Source organism: Limulus polyphemus, unplaced genomic scaffold, assembly GCF_000517525.1.
Source record: "Limulus polyphemus unplaced genomic scaffold, Limulus_polyphemus-2.1.2 Scaffold679, whole genome shotgun sequence".
Classification (NCBI taxonomy): Eukaryota; Metazoa; Arthropoda; class Merostomata; order Xiphosura; family Limulidae; genus Limulus; species Limulus polyphemus.
Window position 1 is genome coordinate 349,042 of NW_013666289.1, and position 21,517 is coordinate 370,558.

At 32.7% G+C, this 21,517-nt stretch overlaps 1 protein-coding gene across 4 annotated transcripts in view; it reads right to left on the minus strand.

The window, feature by feature from the left end:
- Positions 1-21,517, minus strand: part of LOC106459907 — a 129,426-nt gene that overhangs the window by 42,910 nt on the left and 64,999 nt on the right. For all 4 annotated transcript variants that reach the window (XM_022386481.1, XM_022386482.1, XM_022386479.1 and 1 more), the window contains exon 3: positions 3,962-4,022. In XM_022386481.1, coding sequence (XP_022242189.1) covers positions 3,962-4,022 — 61 coding nt within the window. The remainder of the gene's footprint in view (positions 1-3,961; positions 4,023-21,517) is intronic.

Genomic DNA, 21,517 nt, shown 5'->3' on the forward strand with positions numbered 1-21,517 from the left:
GATCCAATATGAGATTATATCATATTAATAGACTTGTTAGTCACACAGTCCGTGATCCAATATGAGATTATATCATATTAATAGACTTGTTAATCATGGAGTTGGTGATTCAATATGAGATGATAATCATACCAATAAACTTATTTTTCACACATTTTATGACTTATTGTGACATCATGCCAGATAGAGTAACTTGCATTTACGCAGCTTATGAGTTATTATGATATTATGGCAGATAAGTAACTTGATTATCACACGAATTTGGATTTATTATAATATTATGCCAGGTACGTAATTTTATTATCTCAAAAATGTTCATTAGGACATTTCTGAACATTGGCAAAAAACAAAACAAAAAAACATTACAGTGATTGCTGCCGGACATAGATAATATCACAGTGACTTGCCTTCTAATATTATTGTTGCAAATGATAGCTCACTAAATTTTTCTGACGTAATAAATGTATTTTCATACCTTGATGTCAATAAGCTAAGAAACATGTTTCAGTTTTCAATAGAAAATTGAAATAAATTATCCATTTTGAGTTTGCAGAATGTGTAAATGCCATTATATAAAAAACTTGGAAATGAAAATCCATCTATTTTTGTTCTCCTTTCTATGTTTCGAATAGGATTTTTTTAGTGAATTATTTAACTTGGTACGACGAAAGAAATGGCCAATGAACCTTTGACAGAGGGTAATGTTTGCCCAAGAAACAGCGTCATTTGTAGGTATATAAATAAGATTTGTTTGTCTTCCAATCCACTGCTCATCATGCACTTCCTGTGAGATACTGAAAAGGAAGACAAATCGTTCAATATTCAATAAAGTCAAGAGATATGGCAGGAAGACTGCTTACGTTTGTCAGTGCAGCAGTATCTTATTTTTTAAAAACGCCCAGAGAAAAAAGAACTTTAGGATAAAAAGAGAATTGCGTGTGTTATTATTAAGTACTAAGCTATACAATGAGCTATTTGTGCTCCGTCCACAGAGATATCGAAACCCAATTTCTAGCGTTATAAACCCTCAAAAGTATTGTGCATTTTCTTTCAATAGACGTTTAATGGGAAATAGAAAAAATCATAGTCATTTTAGGTTTTTAACACACCACATTTGTTTTTTTTTAAAGTTTCTTTAAAAAATAGAGAACTTTGAAATCGTTTAAGTAACCCTCTGTAGGATAAATAGAGTTATAAGTGTAGACTGTATGTTCTTACGATAGAACAATGAAAACATACATTGGAAGACGCGCGGAGAAGCCTAAAATAGACGTGACTTTATCTCATCTAACATTTTTCAACTCTTGTTTTTTAGGTTTATGCATTTTATTTCAACCTTTTCTCCTTAATATCAAACTGTAATCAGCTGAGGGTTCTCGTAACTTCGTTGCTGATTTTTATCAGGTTCACCAAAGAACAAAAGCCACAAAATATACAGGGGTAGTAATTTTTAGAAGACTTCCAATGACCGTCATTTGATGAGTATGCAACAGATATTTTGCGTTTTTTTCATAAACTACAGAAGTTAAAGCTTTTTTCTCTCTTTTTCAATCATTCACATCTTTCCCTTATATCATCAAAGCTTTAATTATTATGCTCTCTTTACCACATAATTGATACTTGAGTCAATTCACTCCTTATTATTTTACAAACATTATACTATTCATATTACATTACTTACGTTTCATTTAAAGTCATACGTTCAATATTCATCCACAATTCATTCAATGTAAAGAAGAACACCATTTAAACAGAAACAGTTGCCCTGCCAATACATCGATGGTTCTAGAACTACTGTCACGTCACAGACAAACAACTCTACTGCATATAAAGTCAAACCGCGTTTGTAGGCCTTGCAAAATGACCCCCAAACGTGTTTGGTGGTCAGAAGGATATGCGATTGCTCTTTCTAAAGAGAAGTGTTTATACAACAAATTTTTAAACAATGTATAATCAAAAGTCACAACAATTAGGAAAAGAAAAAACATCCCCCAAGCTTCTCCACAGGAGCAACTTGTACAGCAGAGCGTTTAGTACAGCAATGAGCTGTGACACCAATGCCCTAGTCTGCAAAGTGAAAACTATGGTTACACAGAAAGTTACTGCAATGAAACTAGGATATATTCTGGTATCGGTAGCAATGTAGTAAACAAGCTTCCAGCTATTCCTTGGAATAAACAGTTGCGTTCATGGAAAGGATAGCTGAATAAACTGGAATAACAACTATCTTATTCGATCACACACCAGTCCAATCCCTGGACGCAGCTCCAATGGAATTTTATGTTTTTTGGTTGCTTCTTTGCTTAAGCGTGTGATTCAAAGTATCTTACCTAAGGTATTAAACTAATTTATGGAAAGCTGCACAAAAGAAGGGGAAACACAGAAATAGCTGTTCTATGAATATATCTGATCTCCTAGATGCTTCGCTACATTGCCAAGGATCAGGTGAAGTAGATGGGTGATAACCTGGAAAATATGGTCTTCGATACTATTATGTCAAACGTAGCCATTGCTTCGAAAAGCAAGTATTTTTCCTATAAAACGTGAGCTCTTTAGTCACTGTATCATTCCCTTTATAAACAACACTCTACTTAGAGTACTCACTTCATTACATCACAAACACCTAAGTCACTGTTCTCTCTCTTTAGCCACTACTTTGTCAACGTTAAAGTAAGCGTACTCTCTACACATCACCATCAACACTTCATTCACTATATCGTATCATACATCAACATCATTTTAGTCATTGTACTCAATTATATCACAAACACCTAAGTCACTATTCTCTCTCTCTCTCCACTACATTGTCAACGTTAAAGTAAGCGTACTCTCTACACATCACCATCAACACTTCATTCACTATATCGTTTCATACATCAACATCATTTTAGTCATTGTACTCAATTATATCACAAACACCTAAGTCACTGTTCTCTCTCACTTCACTACTTTGTCAACGTTAAAGTAAGCGCACTCTCTACACATCATCAATATTGTACCCTATTCCCTACATCATCAAATACTCTATCTGCTACATTTTTAGTTCTTTAATTCCCAATAACTCAAGCCGTGTACTTTTTTCACCCCACATGCATATTTTTACCAGTGTGTACTATGTTTTCATTTAGAAGTGAATACACATGATAATTGGAGAACGGCTCATGTGAGACATTTGGCTAGACGATATGAATTTGTTCACGGAGGAAGAGAAAAACTCGAATAAATTGTGTTTCTATGGGTAATTTATCAGTGTCGAAAAAAAATCTAACTTATGTATAATGTGAATTATATGTGTAGAATGATCTTACATTATTCCTACAAAATAATGTAGAACAAAAGGAAGGAATTTATTTTAAGTTGGAACTATATTTGTTAGTGTCGTAAAATACATGAAGTCAGTTGGGGAACTTCAAATACATCACACATTTTACTCTATATCTGATGAAAACCCTTCCACCACGTAATACACTTAACTCGATGTTTGGCGGTGGAAGTTTAACTTGTTATCAGAGTAGGGAAGATCGACAATGTAATCGTCATCGATATCAGCTGAAGGAAGAATAATTAATGTAACGTAATGTCTTACCCAATACCATCTGGTTTAATTTTAACTTTGAAATATAGTTAACTCAATACCATTCATTTCCTCTGACATCTGCTGAATGAAGTTCGATTAGTAAAGAAATTGCTATCAACACAGCTATGAGGAATAATATAGTTAGTATGCTACAATTAGGGAACTTCATATATATATACATATACACTAATGAATTGAATGAATTAAGCAAACTTCTAAAAACGGAATGAAAATGTAAAATAACTGAAAAGAAAAAATATTTTCCTTGTCAATTCCAAACAACTCAAAGCTTTACTTAACCAGAGTCAAAATTTTACTTACCAGGGTTAAAGAAAGTCAAAATCTTACTTATCAATTTCGAAAGAGAATCAGAGCTTTACTTACCAGAAACTTGAATACAAAGCGTTCCACACTTTTTTCTTTCAACACTGACATTGGTCTCCTCCTAGAGATAACATTTTGTTTTAGATGTACATTTCATTCAGCTTACATCGTATAGATTCATGAGTTGAGAAACAGTCATCAAGAAATTTAAATGAAAGTTTTTTAACCATTTCAAAATTACACCCACTTTCTCTGGGCAGTTCTCTACACGTAGATAAAATTACTCAATATGGTGTAATGTGTGACCCCAGTGGTTAGTAAAGGGTATATAAATGAGTAGGTAATTTGAGGGTTAATAGATATTTCCCAACTATGATGCATATAAATATATACATGCCTCAATATTTAGGAAATAATATTAGTTACTTCACATATCGCTAATAAGCTAGCATCATTGCTATAATCTTAGTTCGTCAAATGAAGAAGACGCAGTATTTCTGCAGCTGAACAAAATGATCCATCTTCTTTTCTTTCCTGGTAGTCATGACAACGAAGTCGCCTACTCAGGTTGTCGTCCGTCAAGTTAGTAATGGCCTTCACGTTTTTCGACCAATACAGCAAACTTGTTCAATTCTTCATATTTCCTTTGAAAGCTGCTAGTTTTCTCTATTCCTGATTGCTACCGAGGCCGGGAAATATCTTTCTTCGTTACTTATCAACCAACGGCCGAAATTTTGATGTGTTTTTTTTATGTTCAACCAGTATTAAACTTATGCATCGTTTTCATCGAAAGTTTAATGATCCATCTTCTTTTCTTTCCTGGTAGTCATGACAACGAAGTCGCCTACTCAGATGGGGAAAGATTTATACATTCACGCTTCGTTAAATAAATTTAGTAAAAAAACAAAAACAAACATAAACTGTTTCAAAATTCTATCTTAATATTTAGAAGAATATATACCACGTATTTCAAATTCTGCAGCGTACCGACAAGCGTTAATTCTAGTGGAATCTGACAAGAACTATGAATGGTTTCAATGTGTTCTACATAATCCATATAAAAACAACATCAATCAAACGCTTACTCTACAGCAAGTTATAAAATAAATGCTGCATGCTTGTCTGTTCATAAATTAGTTTTAAACCGTTTCAATCAATCAAGCTGACTTCTTTTTTTTTAAGATCATAGCTGATGCTTAGAAGACGCAATCATTAGAAGCCAAATAAATAGTTCCACTAATTATAAAGACTGTCACAAATACACGTGCCACCTAATGAGCATGCGTAAGTGCTGTGCCCAAGAAGGCTAAAACAATTTACAAATGTATCACTAATAATTTTTTTTACGCAATAGTTTTAAACACGAATTTAAAGCAACTTTCTTGATTACTAATACAAATCTTGGCACATAGCCTTTCACTTGGCTATCTTCCAAGTGATTAGCTTTTCAGTCTTTGTATTAATCTCAGCCATGGTCTGTTTTCAGTAAACCATTTACTAGACGCTTCAAGCGATCCTGATAGCCACTTTTGAACTATCTCTTGAGGACAAAACAAAATTGAAATTGTTTTATCCGTAGAAACTAGTAAATAAGAAAACATATTCGAAACAACGATTAATTACAGTTTGATTGTAATGAAAAAACAAATGAAAAATTGAGTACTGTTATCGTACAAATCTTCCAGATCTTAATATAAACTCGTAATATCTAAGCCTAATGAGTTCTTAAAATCGTTAAATAGAAAATTATGGCGTCTTAGCTCATATGCAGCTCCTCCTAGTTTGATATGCAGTATCTTCTTCTGACAGCGTATAATGGAGAAAAACAAAACTAGGGGCTGTGAGCACTATACTGCTGCAGTAGTATTTTGACTGTTATGCCTTAGAGCCTTAGAAGAACAGTAAGTATTTAAAAATCCAAATCTACTTGTGAAGTTTTTGGTTAAGAAGAACCAAAATTAACTAACTTCTTATTGAGATATATATATATATATATATTGCAAAGTAAATATTGTCAAGATAATTCTCTCCTACTCTTTTTTCAAAACATGTCAAAACACAATGAACTGCGTCATCAGTGCAAGAATGCATGTCATATGTAACTCAAGAAGGACTAATTGTTTTCATATGAATTTGAATAATAAAGTTAAAGCATGACTGTCGGTTACTGAAAGTCTCTAAGTTGGCAATAATTGTGTTTTCAGAAACTTCACTTAAGTCATCAAGTAGATTCCACTGAGGTTATATTTGACGATAATATTTTAGAAACATATAGTTACAAATATTCCATAAACTTATCTCTCATTATGTACAGCAAAGTCTAAGGATTAGACAGTAAATTGAAACAATGAAAACAGAAGTTAGTGAACAAATACAAGGGTTTGGATATCATTTCAACAGTTACAGGATAATTAATGCTATAAGTATTAGGCACGACTGACTTACAACTCTAATTGTAGCTATAATATACAGGCCTATACTTTAACTCTTTCAATGCTATATTTATAAATAAACAACTCTCCTAGCGCCAAGTTTATTTATAGATACACAATAAAAACAAACAAATAAAAGAGATATATTTTAATATTTCATTGTTTACATGAAACTATAAACTGATAAATGTTTGGAAAGAAGGATACTCTACCGTCGTGGCGGTACAAAAAATTCCGAACTTATGTGGCATCATTATCTAGCTATACGTTATATCTAGCAATGATGACCATACCTACACGTTGCTATATCTTACTAATATTATAAAACGTTCACAGTAAAACTGAAGAAGGAATTCGGTTGGAGCATAATTACCCAACTGTACTGTTACAGGCTGCTTTCACAGCTTCTCTGCTGGTTTAGAGAAACATTGAAAATACTTGTATATATCTACCATTGATGGTGACCAAATATAGTTTGTTTGTTGCTGATACACAAAGTCTATCTTCATTCGTCGTCGCTAATTTTGAAGCGATAGACTAGAGGGATGGCTACTAGTCAATAGCACTTTCCGCCAACCCTAGGGCTGCTTTAATAGAATAGTGAGTTTTGACTGTCGCTCTTATATCACATACACGGTCCCAAAGAAAGGACTGCGGTTTCTTTTTTTGCCTTCGAGGGACGCGAATCATGGACCATGGATCAATATTTCGTCACGCTAACCACTAGGTTATATTCAGTCGATAAACACATTAACATTACAAAATACCAACCTTCTGAGCTCATTCAAGTACTTTATAGTCTACGTATCTCTCTGAGGACACTGTAGTTATTTCTCTTCATATGTAACTTTCTCCTTCTTTTCTCGTTAACACTTTGAAAGTTTTTCTTCTGTGTTCATTAACACCCTGAAGATTTTTCTTCTTTATCCAGTTACACTTTCTGATATTTTCATTTCTTATCTGCCAACATTCTGAACATATTTTTTATGTGTTTTGCTATAACTTTAAATTTTTATTGCTAATTTTGCAATTAATCTTCAACATAGTTAATTTAAAATTTTCAATTATAGGACAGATTATGTAAAGTAGTAATTAAATTCACGAAGTTTGGTGCAACAGTAGTCACCTCGTCAAAAACATTAGAGCAGAGTTCACTGTTTTTGAAAAATATAAAGAGAATGAATAGTTTGACTATCATTCTTCAATGATTTTAATAATAAAACTAAAGAAGTGGCCTATCCACATTTGAATATTAAAGAATAAAGATTTGGGTTGTCCACACTTTCATTATAAAGAAACTAAAGAGCTGTCAAAACTTCAATAATTTAACAACGTAAATAATAAGATACTTAACTATCTAAATTTCCAAAATAAAAATAAAAGTATAAACGAATAGGACAATCAATATTCCAGTAATGAAGACAAATAAGTAAATAAATAAGGGGATGAACGGGCTAAACTTCAATAAAAAAATTAACTAAAGAGATGGACTGCCCACACTTTCTTTATGAAGTAAGATGATAAAGTTGGGCGCTTTTATTTCAGCGTAAATAACTTTAAAAGTGGAAGTTATTTTCTATTTCATTTGAGGATAAAAGAGAGTTCCTTAATTCATTTATTACTAAAATATGGACCTGTCTAATTCTAGCTTTTTAGTGTTGTTAGATTCATTTATAACTAAAATGTGGACCTGTCTAATTCGAGCTTTTTAGTGTTGTTAGATTCATTTATAACTAAAATGTGGACTGTCTAATTCTATCTTTTTATGATTGTTTAATTCATTTATAACTAAAATGTGGACTGTGTAATTCTAGCTTTTTAGTGTTGTTAAATTCATTTATAACTAAAATGTGGACTATCTAATTCTAGCTTTTTAGTGTTGTTAGATTCATTTATAACTAAAATGTGGACTGTCTAATTCTAGCTTTTTAGTGTTGTTAGATTCATTTATAACTAAAATGTGGACTATCTAATTCTAGCTTTTTAGTGTTGTTAGATTCATTTATAACTAAAATGTGGACTGTGTAATTCTATCCTTTTAGGGAAGTTTAAATGACTGAGATCTGTCGTTTTTAACCACTAAAGTATGAACGTTAAATTTAGTTTCTTTACAGCAGAATTTTGGACTGTTCAGCTTATGAGGTTTTCTAAGTCTAGACAATCTCATGTACCATACAAAATGTGATACCAGTTGTGACTATACGTCATAAAGATAAAGAACTACCAAAAAACTTTCACCACCTGCTGAGAAACTAAATCAATATTGATATTTTAAAGAAACGTTGACACCGAAATAATGATTACGTCGTATTTCAATGTTTACAAAAATAACTAAATAACGTTTGAGTGATTACAAAAAATAAACATCAAGTTGTGGTAGTTGTATGTTTCATAAGTAAATAATATTTAACTTGTACTTTTGTGTTTACAAAACTAACTATGATTTGAATCATACGGAAGTGTTTAAAAACTAAATAACAGCCTCCAGACTTCAGTGTTTATAAGAATAAATAATTTCTAAGCCTTATAAGTATTATACTTGCGTATATTATAGCTTATAAATATGAACTACAAATGCTAAACAATGTTTATGCCATACTTTATTATTTATGCCGTATTTTACTCTTTGGAGTAAACATTTGGCTAGCATGCTTTACAGAAAGTGAAACAATGTTTAAATCATATTTTATTGTTCATACCGTATTTTACTCTTTAGAGTAAACATATGGCCTGTATACTTTACAGAAAGTGAAACAATGTTTAAGTCATATTTTATTGTTCATACCGTATTTTACTGTTTAGAGTAAACATTTTACCTATATGCTTCACAGAAACTGAGAATTACCTCAACCTAAGTATTTACATATGATAAAATATTTAAATGTTTCTGTATTAGTTTTACATCAAATCAAATAAACTAAAAATACCTTTCTGTTTACACCATGTTTAACAACACTTAAGGTCTAACGTTCGTTTTAATCAGTCTTTTTTTCGGCATACAAAGGTTTCTGTATATAGAAACGAGAGCCAGCTACTATATTTTATTCTTTTTTTAATATAAAGGAAGTGTACTATCTCTATGTCAGAAAGTTTTCTGAGCATAAAATGCCAGGGTACAATAACTCTACGTACGTGTGACAGAGTTCAGTCATGGTGTACTTGAAAGTAAAGTATACACCTAGTTCTAGCACGCATACAAGTACACGTACGTGTGATAGAGTTCAGTCATGGTGTACTTGAAAGTAAAGTTGCCATGGTACAATAACTCTACGTACGTGTGACAGAGTTCAGTCATGGTGTACTTGAAAGTAAAGTTGCCATGGTACAATTACTCTACGTACGTGTGACAGAGTTCAGTCATGGTGTACTTGAAAGTAAAGTTGCCATGGTACAATAACTCTACGTACGTGTGACAGAGTTCAGTCATGGTGTACTTGAAAGTAAAGTATACACCTAGTTCTAGCACGCATACAAGTACTCTACACATCTCTATATCAGTCAATATGTGAGTATCCGCAAAAGTCATTTTCTCTGTCACGCAGATTACACTATTCACAAATATATATATATATATATATATAGTCAACACTAGCCTCAACCACTAAACAATCGCCTCCTCTCTCTATATATATATCTTGTGTTCTGTCTATCCGAAGAGCGTAAGACACTTTTTTGTTTCTAATCTACAAGTTATTTACAATCAAACTGTATACTAATGAAATTACCAAAGATTAATCACGATCAATAACAAAATAACACTGGATTACGAACAAGAAACTGTCGATCATAGCAGTAGTGCGTATACAACATTAAGTAAACTAAAATAACGAACAAAATACACATCAGTAAAGAAAGAACAGAGGGAAGAAAGTTTCAACATCATTCTTCTATTTAATTCGTTCAATTAGTGACAGCTAGAGTAATAGTAAGCTTGTACTCATTTACTAAAGCAAATAACATGTAAACTTGTAATGTTTTCTACGTAAATCTATTGGGTTTCATGAATATGCATGACACTCCCTTTCTCCCTCAGCTGATTGTCTAGCTTTCCATGCAGTACACACAGATCCTGGCAAACCCCTCCCCCCTCTTCAAATAACGTTTGCTTTGATATATAGTATAATATACATTGCATTCTTACCAAAACCCTACACACACACACGATAATATAATTTCTCATATACAATACATTAGAGTCGATCTCATATCTCAAATTAAAATTTACATTTTCATACAACACAATACATAATGACACTTCGTTTCTTTATCATGTAACATAATATACACAACACGTGATGTTCCTTTCAAATGATGATTAACATTGTAATACAGTATAATATACGCGATACTTGACCCCTCCCCTTCAAGTAACAATATACTTGACGCCACCTTGACCTTTAAATGACAGTTTACTTTATTATACAGATCAATATACATGGTAATACTCTTTTCTTCCCATTAATTGACAGTTTATTAAAAACTCCAGATCAAAACTAAGCCATTGTTAGGGATCAGAACTAAAATAGCACGTTATAAAGAAATGAAGCCAATTCTATATAACAATCTGAATTATAATTTGAGTACCTTTACCGATAACGATATTTTCAGTCTAAACCTCTCGAGACTCAACAAGTTTAAAAAGTTTAAATCAGTCATAAACCCATATAATAAGCTAACAAAGTAAAATAATGTTAATAAGCTTAGAAATTAATGATAAAATAATAATAATACTAGCAGCATTAAAATCACTTTACATTTGTGGCTCTTAAAGGTTGGTTGATTAATGTTAAGCACAAATCTGCACGATGAGCTATCTGTGCTCTGCCCACCATTTAGCATCTTAAGCCTGTACACTTACACTTGTACCAAAAGGGGCAACTTTCAAGAAAACTAGAATATCTTATTACTCACAAAACACATAAAAAATAGATTATATTAATATACATTCAGCTTACGAAAACACGAAACTTATTATATTTGCATCAGTGTATATCCTGTAAAAAATACAGATTAAAGATGAAAATAAAACTAGAAATCACCAACGAAAGAAGAGGAGCTGTTTACTAGGAGAATTATAACGATGTTCTGTCACTGCAAAGTGCGACGACTTATCAAAACAATCTTCTCAAGTGACAAATGAAAACCGATTTCTCAATCCCGACTGTGTAGCTACAATTGGACCATGAATGGCATCCGACATATGCTACTGTTTAATCTATAGAGTCGCTGGCGATAAAATACAAAAAGTAAAGCATAAAGGTTGTGTTTATACATACGTATATATGCACAAAATATTAACAAATTGATACAACATAAATTTTATAATAAAAGAAATGCAACAAAACACATTATTAGAGGACTTACTATGAGTATATGGAGTGTATAAGCAAACACTTTAAGAAGCGGGCAGCCTAAAGTAATAAATAAATAAAATTTAAGGTATATTTAGATATATAAATTATTACACTATTAAGTGTCCTTAATAAAATAATCAGCTGTTAATGAAGGCCTATAGAACAACTAAAAGTGTTAACTGGTGCTAATTTAACTAAACTTGAGTTTGGTTTGGTTTGTTATGAATTTCGCGCAAAGCTACACGAGGGCTAACTGAGCTAGCCGTCCCTAATTTAGCAGTGTAAGACTAGAGGGAAGGCAGCTAGTCATCACCACCCACCGCCTGACCAAACTTATGAGATTAGGCTTAACTCTATAATAAGCTGTTATATAACTTACCTTAGAGCAATACTATCGGTCTCCTGACCTATTAAACTTGACTATTATTTGTTTAGTCAATTGAAAATATTATTACTTAACAAAATTCAGGTGAAGCCATGACTGTTTTTAAAAGGTTATGATATTTTATCAAAATCTTTAACCTCCAAGGTGGTAGCAAGAAGAATGTTGAATTTACCACAAAAATGAATGAACTTCATGTTCTAAGTACTGCAGAAGTAACTTCTTGTGGGACAAAAACAGTTTCTGAACTTTGTCTATGAAATATTATAATGTTGAACAAATTTTATTGTATCGAATGAGCTGCGTGGGGAAAGCAATGTAGCATACATTATTTGAAATATTCATATTAGAAAAGGGAAATGTTATAACAAGATTGAAATATTTAAGCTCAATATATTTAATAATTATACACTTTTAATTTCACAATTCTTATATCTAAGTAATGTTTACTTATGATCATAACTGAAAAACATGTAAAGAGTATAACTAATTAAATATGTTCTTCCTACATTATTACTTATAAAATTAGAAGACACTGTTTCGTTTGTTGGGTACCTCGCTGTTAGCGACATTTTCGGCCACAACCCCAGTAATATCTCAGATGTTAGGCTGGTTTAAGAGGTTTATGTTAGTCTTAAAAACATATAGTAAGCTAACAGTGCAAAATAATCTATATAACCCTCGAGCGTTACTGTCTTTTGAAATCTGCTACAATAAAAACTGATACATTAAACATTCTAGCCATTATTGTTAAAAAGAGAAACTAGCACTAATTAAAGATAGTCTAAGTAATGAGCATTCTTTAAACGAAAATATTTTCTAGTAAATATATATAAGTTTATCCCAACAAAAACCTAAAACACGACTAATTTTCCTCACTAAGTTTTGTTATAAATGGAAATTCTAATTAGGGCTGACTTGAGGGCTGACAGTGTTTCTTGTATTTGCTGAAAAGTTCGAGAAATTATACAAAAGTGTTGTGAAAATAAAAATGCGAAAAATAATGTGTTTAGTATGAAACGATTATGATGTTTATAATTAATGATATAATAACATAACATTAATTCTTTCTTACACAAATTATTAATCTCAAGATAAAATGTTTTTTATAAAAAGGAAGATCAGTATAAAATTTACTAAAATTAAAAGTTTCCGTCGTTTTTTGCCTAAAAGTCCTTAATTTTTAGCTGCATTCCCGACGCTAAATAAATTAATACCCTTTCTGTTTTTGATATTGTACAATATACATTTAAAGGTTGCTTCTTATATTTAGGAACTTTAGCGATTAGGTATTGAAAAATCCTTATTTGTAACTTTTACTCAGCGGCTGTTATATGGATCATGTTTTTGTATGTTGATTTATGCAAATGAGAACTCAAAATATTTTATGTAGTATCACATTTTTCAAAATGGACGCCAAAATCTGATAAAACTTAATATGTTTCTGTATGCTACTCTTTTCGGCTTTAAAGTTTTTATTGAAAGTTGTTTTTGTCAAACGGTCTTGTTATTCATAGATTAAAGCCTAGTTCTTTGCAGCAACCTTGGTGACGAACGCAGACGACAGTTAGAGAAAATCATTCTGGAACATTACGCGCATGCTCAGTATCTTCCTAACTTCGATTTTATTATTTTATTTCTTAAGATATAGCCTTCATAGAATTATTTGGGCTTAACAATAATAAAGAAGAGTGAGACAATGATTTAAACTCACAACATTTTATACAATTGTTCGTTAGTTACTTGATCTAAAACCGTGCTATTAAAAAATTCCGCAAAAAAAACACGTAAATTTGGTACTTAATGTTGCAAGTTTTTAGTAATAATTGTTGTGTAAAATGCTTCTAACTATATATTTGAGCTTAAGTACTTCTATACGTTTCTCAGCATATGAGTTAAGTTGAATACAGGTAAATTTTAATCGATAACCCTCGTAAGCAGCATAAAATCTTCTGCGACCTTTAGTTTGATATACTCCCAGAAGGTCATGTGGGTAAATTCTCAAGCGATTTGCCACTGTTAGTTTTGTGTCTTAGAATGTAAATTTCAGGACGACATTTAAGTGTTTGGAAAAGACACGAATTATTAGAAAATATGACTGCCTCGAGAGACATTACCTTCACTTTTGAATCGATCACTAAGTAACAAGCGTCTTCATCCAGTGGACGTTTGTTTCCTCGGTTTCAGTGCGCATGTTTTTTAAATGTTCACATTTTACTAATGCAACAAGATGTGTCAGAAAATATTTAAAGGCGTGTGATGAAAAATTAGAATGTCTTGTTTTAATACTTGCTCCTACTCATTGAATTGTACACTCCTACAACTAACCAAATATACGAAATGTTCAGTTCCACATCATGTAGATCAACGTAAAAGTACGAAGGCCTCCGTTGGAAGCAGTATTATTACCAGCATCACACCATGGGTTACTATCATCCAGCTGAGAACTGGGGTTCGCACAGTAATTCCCACAGCCATGAATGAACTGTGCTGGCTTTAAGGACGTAGCCCGAGCCAGCATCAGCTGTTGGAATCCGTTTCCTGCTGTAAATCACAGTGCAAATCCTGCATCACAAACACAAATGCTATAAAAGCAATTGTTGATAACATCTGACAGAAAATAAGCTAACTGTTAATGAAGCCAATTTTATATAACAGACTAGAACATTACTGTCATAAGCGTAAGAAAACTGAAACCTATTAGGAGTGAAATGTATTGGATCATCAGTTGGGTATACTAGCTATCAGCAACATTTTCGACTGTTATTCCTCACGAAGTTCGGCTAGCTTAAGAAATTTGGGTTAGTTCCTAAATTCCAATACTTATCTAATGTTCCCCGATAGAACATCGTAATTTTACGGACTTAAAACGCTAAATTCCAGGGTTCAATTGCCTGTGGTGGGCACAGCAGATAGCCTAATGTGGCTTTGTTCAGAAAAACAAACAAAAAACAAAAACGTAGCTAATGATCCAAAATAAACTTCATACTTGTAAAGATTAATAATAATTAAAATCAGTTGTTTGTTGCTAAGGTCCATAAAGCTTACCAATACATCAAGTATGAATATAAACTTTCATATACAGCGGTGCACATTTAAAAGTGAAACGAGCGATAAGCATATGTTCTGTTATCGACTCCTGTAAAAGTGAAACGAGCGATAAACATATATTGTGTTATCGACTCCTTTAAAAGTGAAACGAACGATAAACATATGTTCTGTTATCGACTCCTTTAAAAGTGAAACGAGCGATACACATATGTTCTGTTATCAACTTCTTTAAAAGTGAAACGAGCGATAAACATATGTTCTGTTATCGACCCCATTAAAGGTGAAACGAGCGATAAACTTATGTTCTGTTATCGACTCCTTTAAAAGTGAAACGAGCAATAAACATATGTTCTGTTATCGACTTCTTTAAAAGTGAAACGAGCGATAAACATATGTTCTGTTATCGACTCCTTTAAAAGTGAAACGAGCGATAAACATATGTTCTGTTATCGACTTCTTTAAAAGTGAAACGAGCGATAAACATATGTTCTGTTATCGACCCCATTAAAAGTGAAACGAGCGATAAACATATGTTCTGTTATCGACTCCTTTAAAAGTGAAATGAGCGATAAACAATTCTGTTATCGACTCCTTTAAAAGTGAAACGAGCGATAAACATATGTTATGTTATCGACTCCCTTAAAAGTGACGTAGACCTTCTGATACAATAACACACATTGCAATACTTTTTCCTCTCAAACGAGAAATTCCTTTATCAAGCAGTAAAATGTGCATGATACGTGATCACTTCTCAAAAGATTATTTACTTTGTCATACAATACCATATGCAGATGTACAATACAATATAACAAAACTGTTAACATTTCGGTGTAGGTGTTAACATAACATAACGTTTCGGGACAACATGGGACATATTGGTCCATCTCGGCTGTTCCATCCTCTAAACTGAACTAAAACTATTAATAACTAAATTTTTAAAAAATCTTAAAGCCAACCCTTATCATTCATGTACTTATCAAACTTTTTCTTAAACTCACTTAAAATTACTGCTTCCACAACACCCGAAGGCAATCCATTCCAAAGGCCAACTCCCTGTTAGAAAATAAAACTGCCTTAGCTATACTGCCAAAATTTATATTTGTATAATCCTACTATTCTCACTGTTAAGAATGAAAAAAAAGATGATGCATCAACACTATCAATTCCCTGTACAATCTTAAACACCTCAATCAGATCCCTCCTAACTCTTCTCTTTTTTCAAGAAAAGACAGTTTGAGAGATTTTAACCTCTCCTCGTATGACAACCACTCCATTCAAGTCACCATTCTAATAACCCTTCTCTGAACCCTTTCCAACAATTACTAAGGTAAGGAGACCAAGACTGAACACAATATTCCAAATGTGGCCTAACCAGTGACTTGTACAATAAAATTATAACCTCTTCAGACTTGTATTCAATATTTTTGTAGATACAACTTAAAATCCTATTTGCCCTACAACTAGCAACGGCACACTGCTTGGATGGCTTTAGAGACTGATCGACTTCTACACCAAGATCTCTTTCCTTCATAACACTGTTAAAGGTATTCTCATCCAAGTTATACTTATATATCAAATTATGATAACCCACATGCATTATCTTGCATATATTATAATTAAAACCAATTTGCCATTTATTTGCCCAACTCACTAAATGATCTAAATCATTTTGTATATCAGCTGCATCCTCATAACTAAGAACACCAAGACACATCTGTAAATTTAAGTAATTTATTTACAATTATTTCACCTATGTCACTGATGTAAATAAAAAAGAGCAAAGGTCCTAAGACTGAGCCCTGAGGTACCCCACTTGTGACATTAATCCAGTGTGACTAAGCTCCATTTGTAACAACCCTCTGCTTTCTTCCGTCCTACCACTCTTCTATCCAATTGGCTAACTTATCCAACATTACTATAGAGATACTTTTTTACAAACCTTTTATGTGGCACCTTCTTAAATGCTTTCTGAAAATTGAGATACACTAAATCTACATAAGCAGTAACTGTTTCAAAGAATGTCAAAAGATTTGTAAGGCAAGATTTTCTCTTAATGAAACCACGTTGACTATCCAATAAAATAATAAACTTTGTTAAATGACTTTGCAAAGTATTATTTAACTGACTTTCCCAAACCTTTCCCATAACTGATGTAAGACTAATGGGTATATAATTACTTGAGCAATGTTTATCACCTCCCTTGAAAAGAGGAATTACATTAGCTAACTTCCAATCCTCTAGTACGTGCTCACTATTCAAGGACTGAAAAATACAGTAGCAAGTGGCTCACATATCCAATCCTCAACCTCCTTCAAAACCCTTGAGGAAATATTATCTAGCCCAGGAGCCTTATCATTATGTGGTTACGTAGTGTCATCCTTGCAAACCAGATTTATAGATCTTATAAACACGAACTAATCCTCCTAGGTTAGACGAAGTGTGCATTCTACAATATAAATGTCCTAAACTCGCACTAATTCTCTGGGTTAGACAAAGTGTACATTATACAATATAAGTGTCGTAAATTTGCACTAAGTTGAGGGTTATCTACCAGAAATATGCTTAATGGAAGTTATTACTGATGAAGTTAAATCTTATAATTATCATATGTCATTCTTTCTGTATCTTGTCCTTATTATGTGACGATGTTTTTTGGTTCATTCTGCTCTCTCTTTTTCAGCAACATGTCAGAGTTATAACACAAACCAAAAGTCAGTTAGTCATTAAGCGACACATTTACATATTATGTAAGTACAGATACTGGTTTGTCTGTTCACCTGTGTTACTTGTTTTTCTTTATCATCCAGGATTATTTAATCTCTGTAGAACATATTCAGAACTTGCACTTGCAAATACTTCAACTTAGCTGTCATTTATCAGTGTACTATACATTGATCGCCTGACAAATGATCCCTTCTCCCTTAAATGACAACTTACTCTGTCATACAGTACAATATACCCTGCATTTTCCATACATGAATGGTTGCTTTATCATACGATTCAATATACACAGTAAACTTCCAGCTCCAATGGCAATTTGTTTATCATGCAATACAACATACGCAGCACAACTCCAACTCAAGTAAAAATTTGCTTTATTATACAGTTTAATACGGGTATCCACTATGTCCTCATGTGAAATTTTCTTTGTTAAACAGTACACTAGCCGTCACAGAACCTTAACTCAAGAGACAATTTGACTTCTCATACAGTACAATATATATCATTCCCCAGTCAAGCGGCAGTGTGGTATTTCAGAGACAAACCTTGTACACTTGTTACTTGTTAAAATGAGAATTTTATAAATCTAGCATCTGAAAGCACAGACATATTTATCTGTTGCAAATAAAACGACAGAGTTAGGATGACATAATGTGAAGTTGAAACAAAATCTTATCAGCAAATTTGATAATGTTGTTGTTGTATTCGTGGTAACTGCATACGTTTTAGTTGTTACAACAGCCATTGTTATCCGATGGTTCACTGAATCAACCTTCCTCACCAAATGTCAAATCTTGGACAAATATTTTGGAGTTTGAAAATTATCTATCCACCCAGAAACGTGTCGATCTGTTCCTCTGGCTTCTTATGTCCATTCTTTCTCTGGAGATGGGCTCAAGTGTCGTTTTTATGACATTGTACCTCCTGGCACCCTTTTATTAGGCATCTAAAATAGCTCCTAGACTTCTTCTTCTTGGCTGAACTCCTAATAGTCTAGCATCTGGAGTAGATAGCATTTATTCATGAGCAGCAGTTGAGGATGAGATATCCAAAGACCAAAATAAAGAACTGAAGGCATAAAACCCTTAGGTTCAAGATTGGACAGCTGAGGAAAGTCAGGAGTCAAGCTGTCACTCGTCTCCCTTAACATCTCATCTTTAATTTCATCCTCTGAAGGCAAGATAATCTGGAAAACAGGAAACTGGAGGGAATGGTAAGATTCATCAGTGTGGAAGCAGAAAATACGTTTGAATCAATAAATGTAATTGTTACGATGTGTTCTAGCTACGTCCTTTAGCTTCTCAGTTGGGTTAACATCATGAACAAGAATGTTTTTTCTATAATGAAATTAGAAGCTTCAATGTAAGTTTTTCTTAGACTTGTACAAACTGAAAGATGAAAAAACAATGACTAGTTCAACCAACTATTACCTCGCATTGCATTAATTAAGACAAAAGAAGGTCAGCTCTGGTCTATCTATTATGTGAGATGTCAATAGTTCACATTTCAGCACAGGGTAGTGATTGACGAAACCTGTATTCTATCCACAAACACTTATGTTTTCTCAAAATTGTCAATATGTAGCTAAATGAAAAGGTTTCACAAAAACAGTATAAAACAAACATTTCCAGTAATGTAAGTGGACTGTTATACCACTCTAAAAATAAAACTTAAACCCTGTCACTTACATATTTGCCGACATGTAACAGTTCCTTGCTATTTCTTCTGTGGACTAAGTGCCTAGTTCTCAAGCGAAGAAAAAGAAGACTCAAACCCAAATACAATTACACATTGACGGTTGTAGTCTAAAATTGAATTTATGCAGCAGAAACGTTTAACACTGACAGAATATGAAATAAAGTATCAACTATGATGTTGCCTGGCTTGTCATCAAATACACAAACTGCCAACTCTTCTCTTGACAGCTGGAGGTCTCTATATCTGCCTTATTGAAAATTCCTGTAGCTTTCATGTAGAGATAACATAACACAAAGATAATAAAGGAATGAAACGATCATCCCTAAAAACTGTAGAAAAATGTTTCAACCGAAACTTGTTTCTAAGTATTTTAACACTCTGTCTTCGGACTGCTTCATAAGTTAAAACAGCTGAAAGATCAATAATTTCAAATGTCTAACTCATTTTCACATGGAACTATTATATGTTTGACTATAGAGTCTTGCAGCTTAGAACCTTTCATTTTGGTCGCTATAATATTAAAGCTTCAAGCTTCTAAATTTAAAATGTTTCAAAATCTTCCAATTGGTCGTAGAAGTAAGCTTAAAAAAAGGTGGTATAAATCATCAATATATATATAAGCCAAATTTCGGTCGGTCAGTCAGTCGATCACGCTCGATTTCTCCGAATTTCTTGAGTTACACGAGTTCAATTCCACTTTTTCTCCTATAATACTTCCTCTTTTAATTGCCCATTCCCATTTTAGTTAAATTTGATCGCCAACATAATCGTAAATAGCTCCTAAATTTCAGCACTTTTTCTGCTATATAAAAAAGCCTGTCGAGGAGGGAGTTCCCAGGACCAGATCATGCATGGCGTTATGTCAGTGACACCACATCATCCACATCATTATGACGTCAAACTAGGTAGGATTCGAATAGGAAAGCCGGGAAGACTCCCTTGATCGAAGACACGGAAGTGCATTCGCACCCTATTAATGCCTGTAAAAAATAAGTAAAAAAACAACGTAAATCTATGCTAATGAGTATTTACAATAAAGCTTTTGTCAAAACAGACTGAAGACATCAATTATCTGTAGGAAAAAAGACGACTTTTCCTCAGAAGAAGTACAGATGTGTACTCAATCACATGGTCATCGTATGTTTTAATCTTTCATCCAAAGACACCAGTATGTGGTATGTTTGCTCAGTTATTTGTAGTGGATTCAGGAGAAATATGTAGACCATTTCTAGGAATGAAAATTTTATATTTCTTTTATGTATTGCCAGTTTTATACGGAATAGTTTTGGTTTCCAGTAGTTTCTTTTAATTTTTGACGGGCTTTTACGCTAGTATAAAATAAATATCGTACTATCCTAAAATATTTAAAATTGTTAAGTACAGTTAAATATAAGCTTAGAAACTAATTACATGACACGAGGGAAATTATGAATATATTTAGAACTTATATTTATGGAATAATCTATATAAGCACTACATAATGCTTAAATATGAAATCTAAAATAATTTTTGGCAAAGAATTATTGAAATACAATATATTTTTAATGAAATTTTGAAAGTTGACTTGTAAATGTGCTCTTGTTACGTGAAGTGAGCTCACTGGGCATAAAAGGGTTAAACTAAGTTACACTCTGTCCCTTTTATGTTCTTAAGTATCCAAACTAACAAAGCCAGTTTCCCAGTTCTGTACTGTATGTGCAAAGCAGCTGTTGTACTCAGGAATTTCAGGCTTCCTGTTCACAATTTTATTTTTTGAGACATAGGTACTCTGCTAAACCTAGTCACTTTGACTAATGTGATTTTATAAATGTTCATCATATATATTTGTATGTTTATATGTTTGTCGGTTTATATGAGTGTAACCCACTCACAATAATTTTGCTTAGTAAGAAATCTAAATGCAGTGGAATAATATATGCAATTTATTCATCACACTTTGTCACTACTCACTACACATAGCCAACATTACTAACCCAAA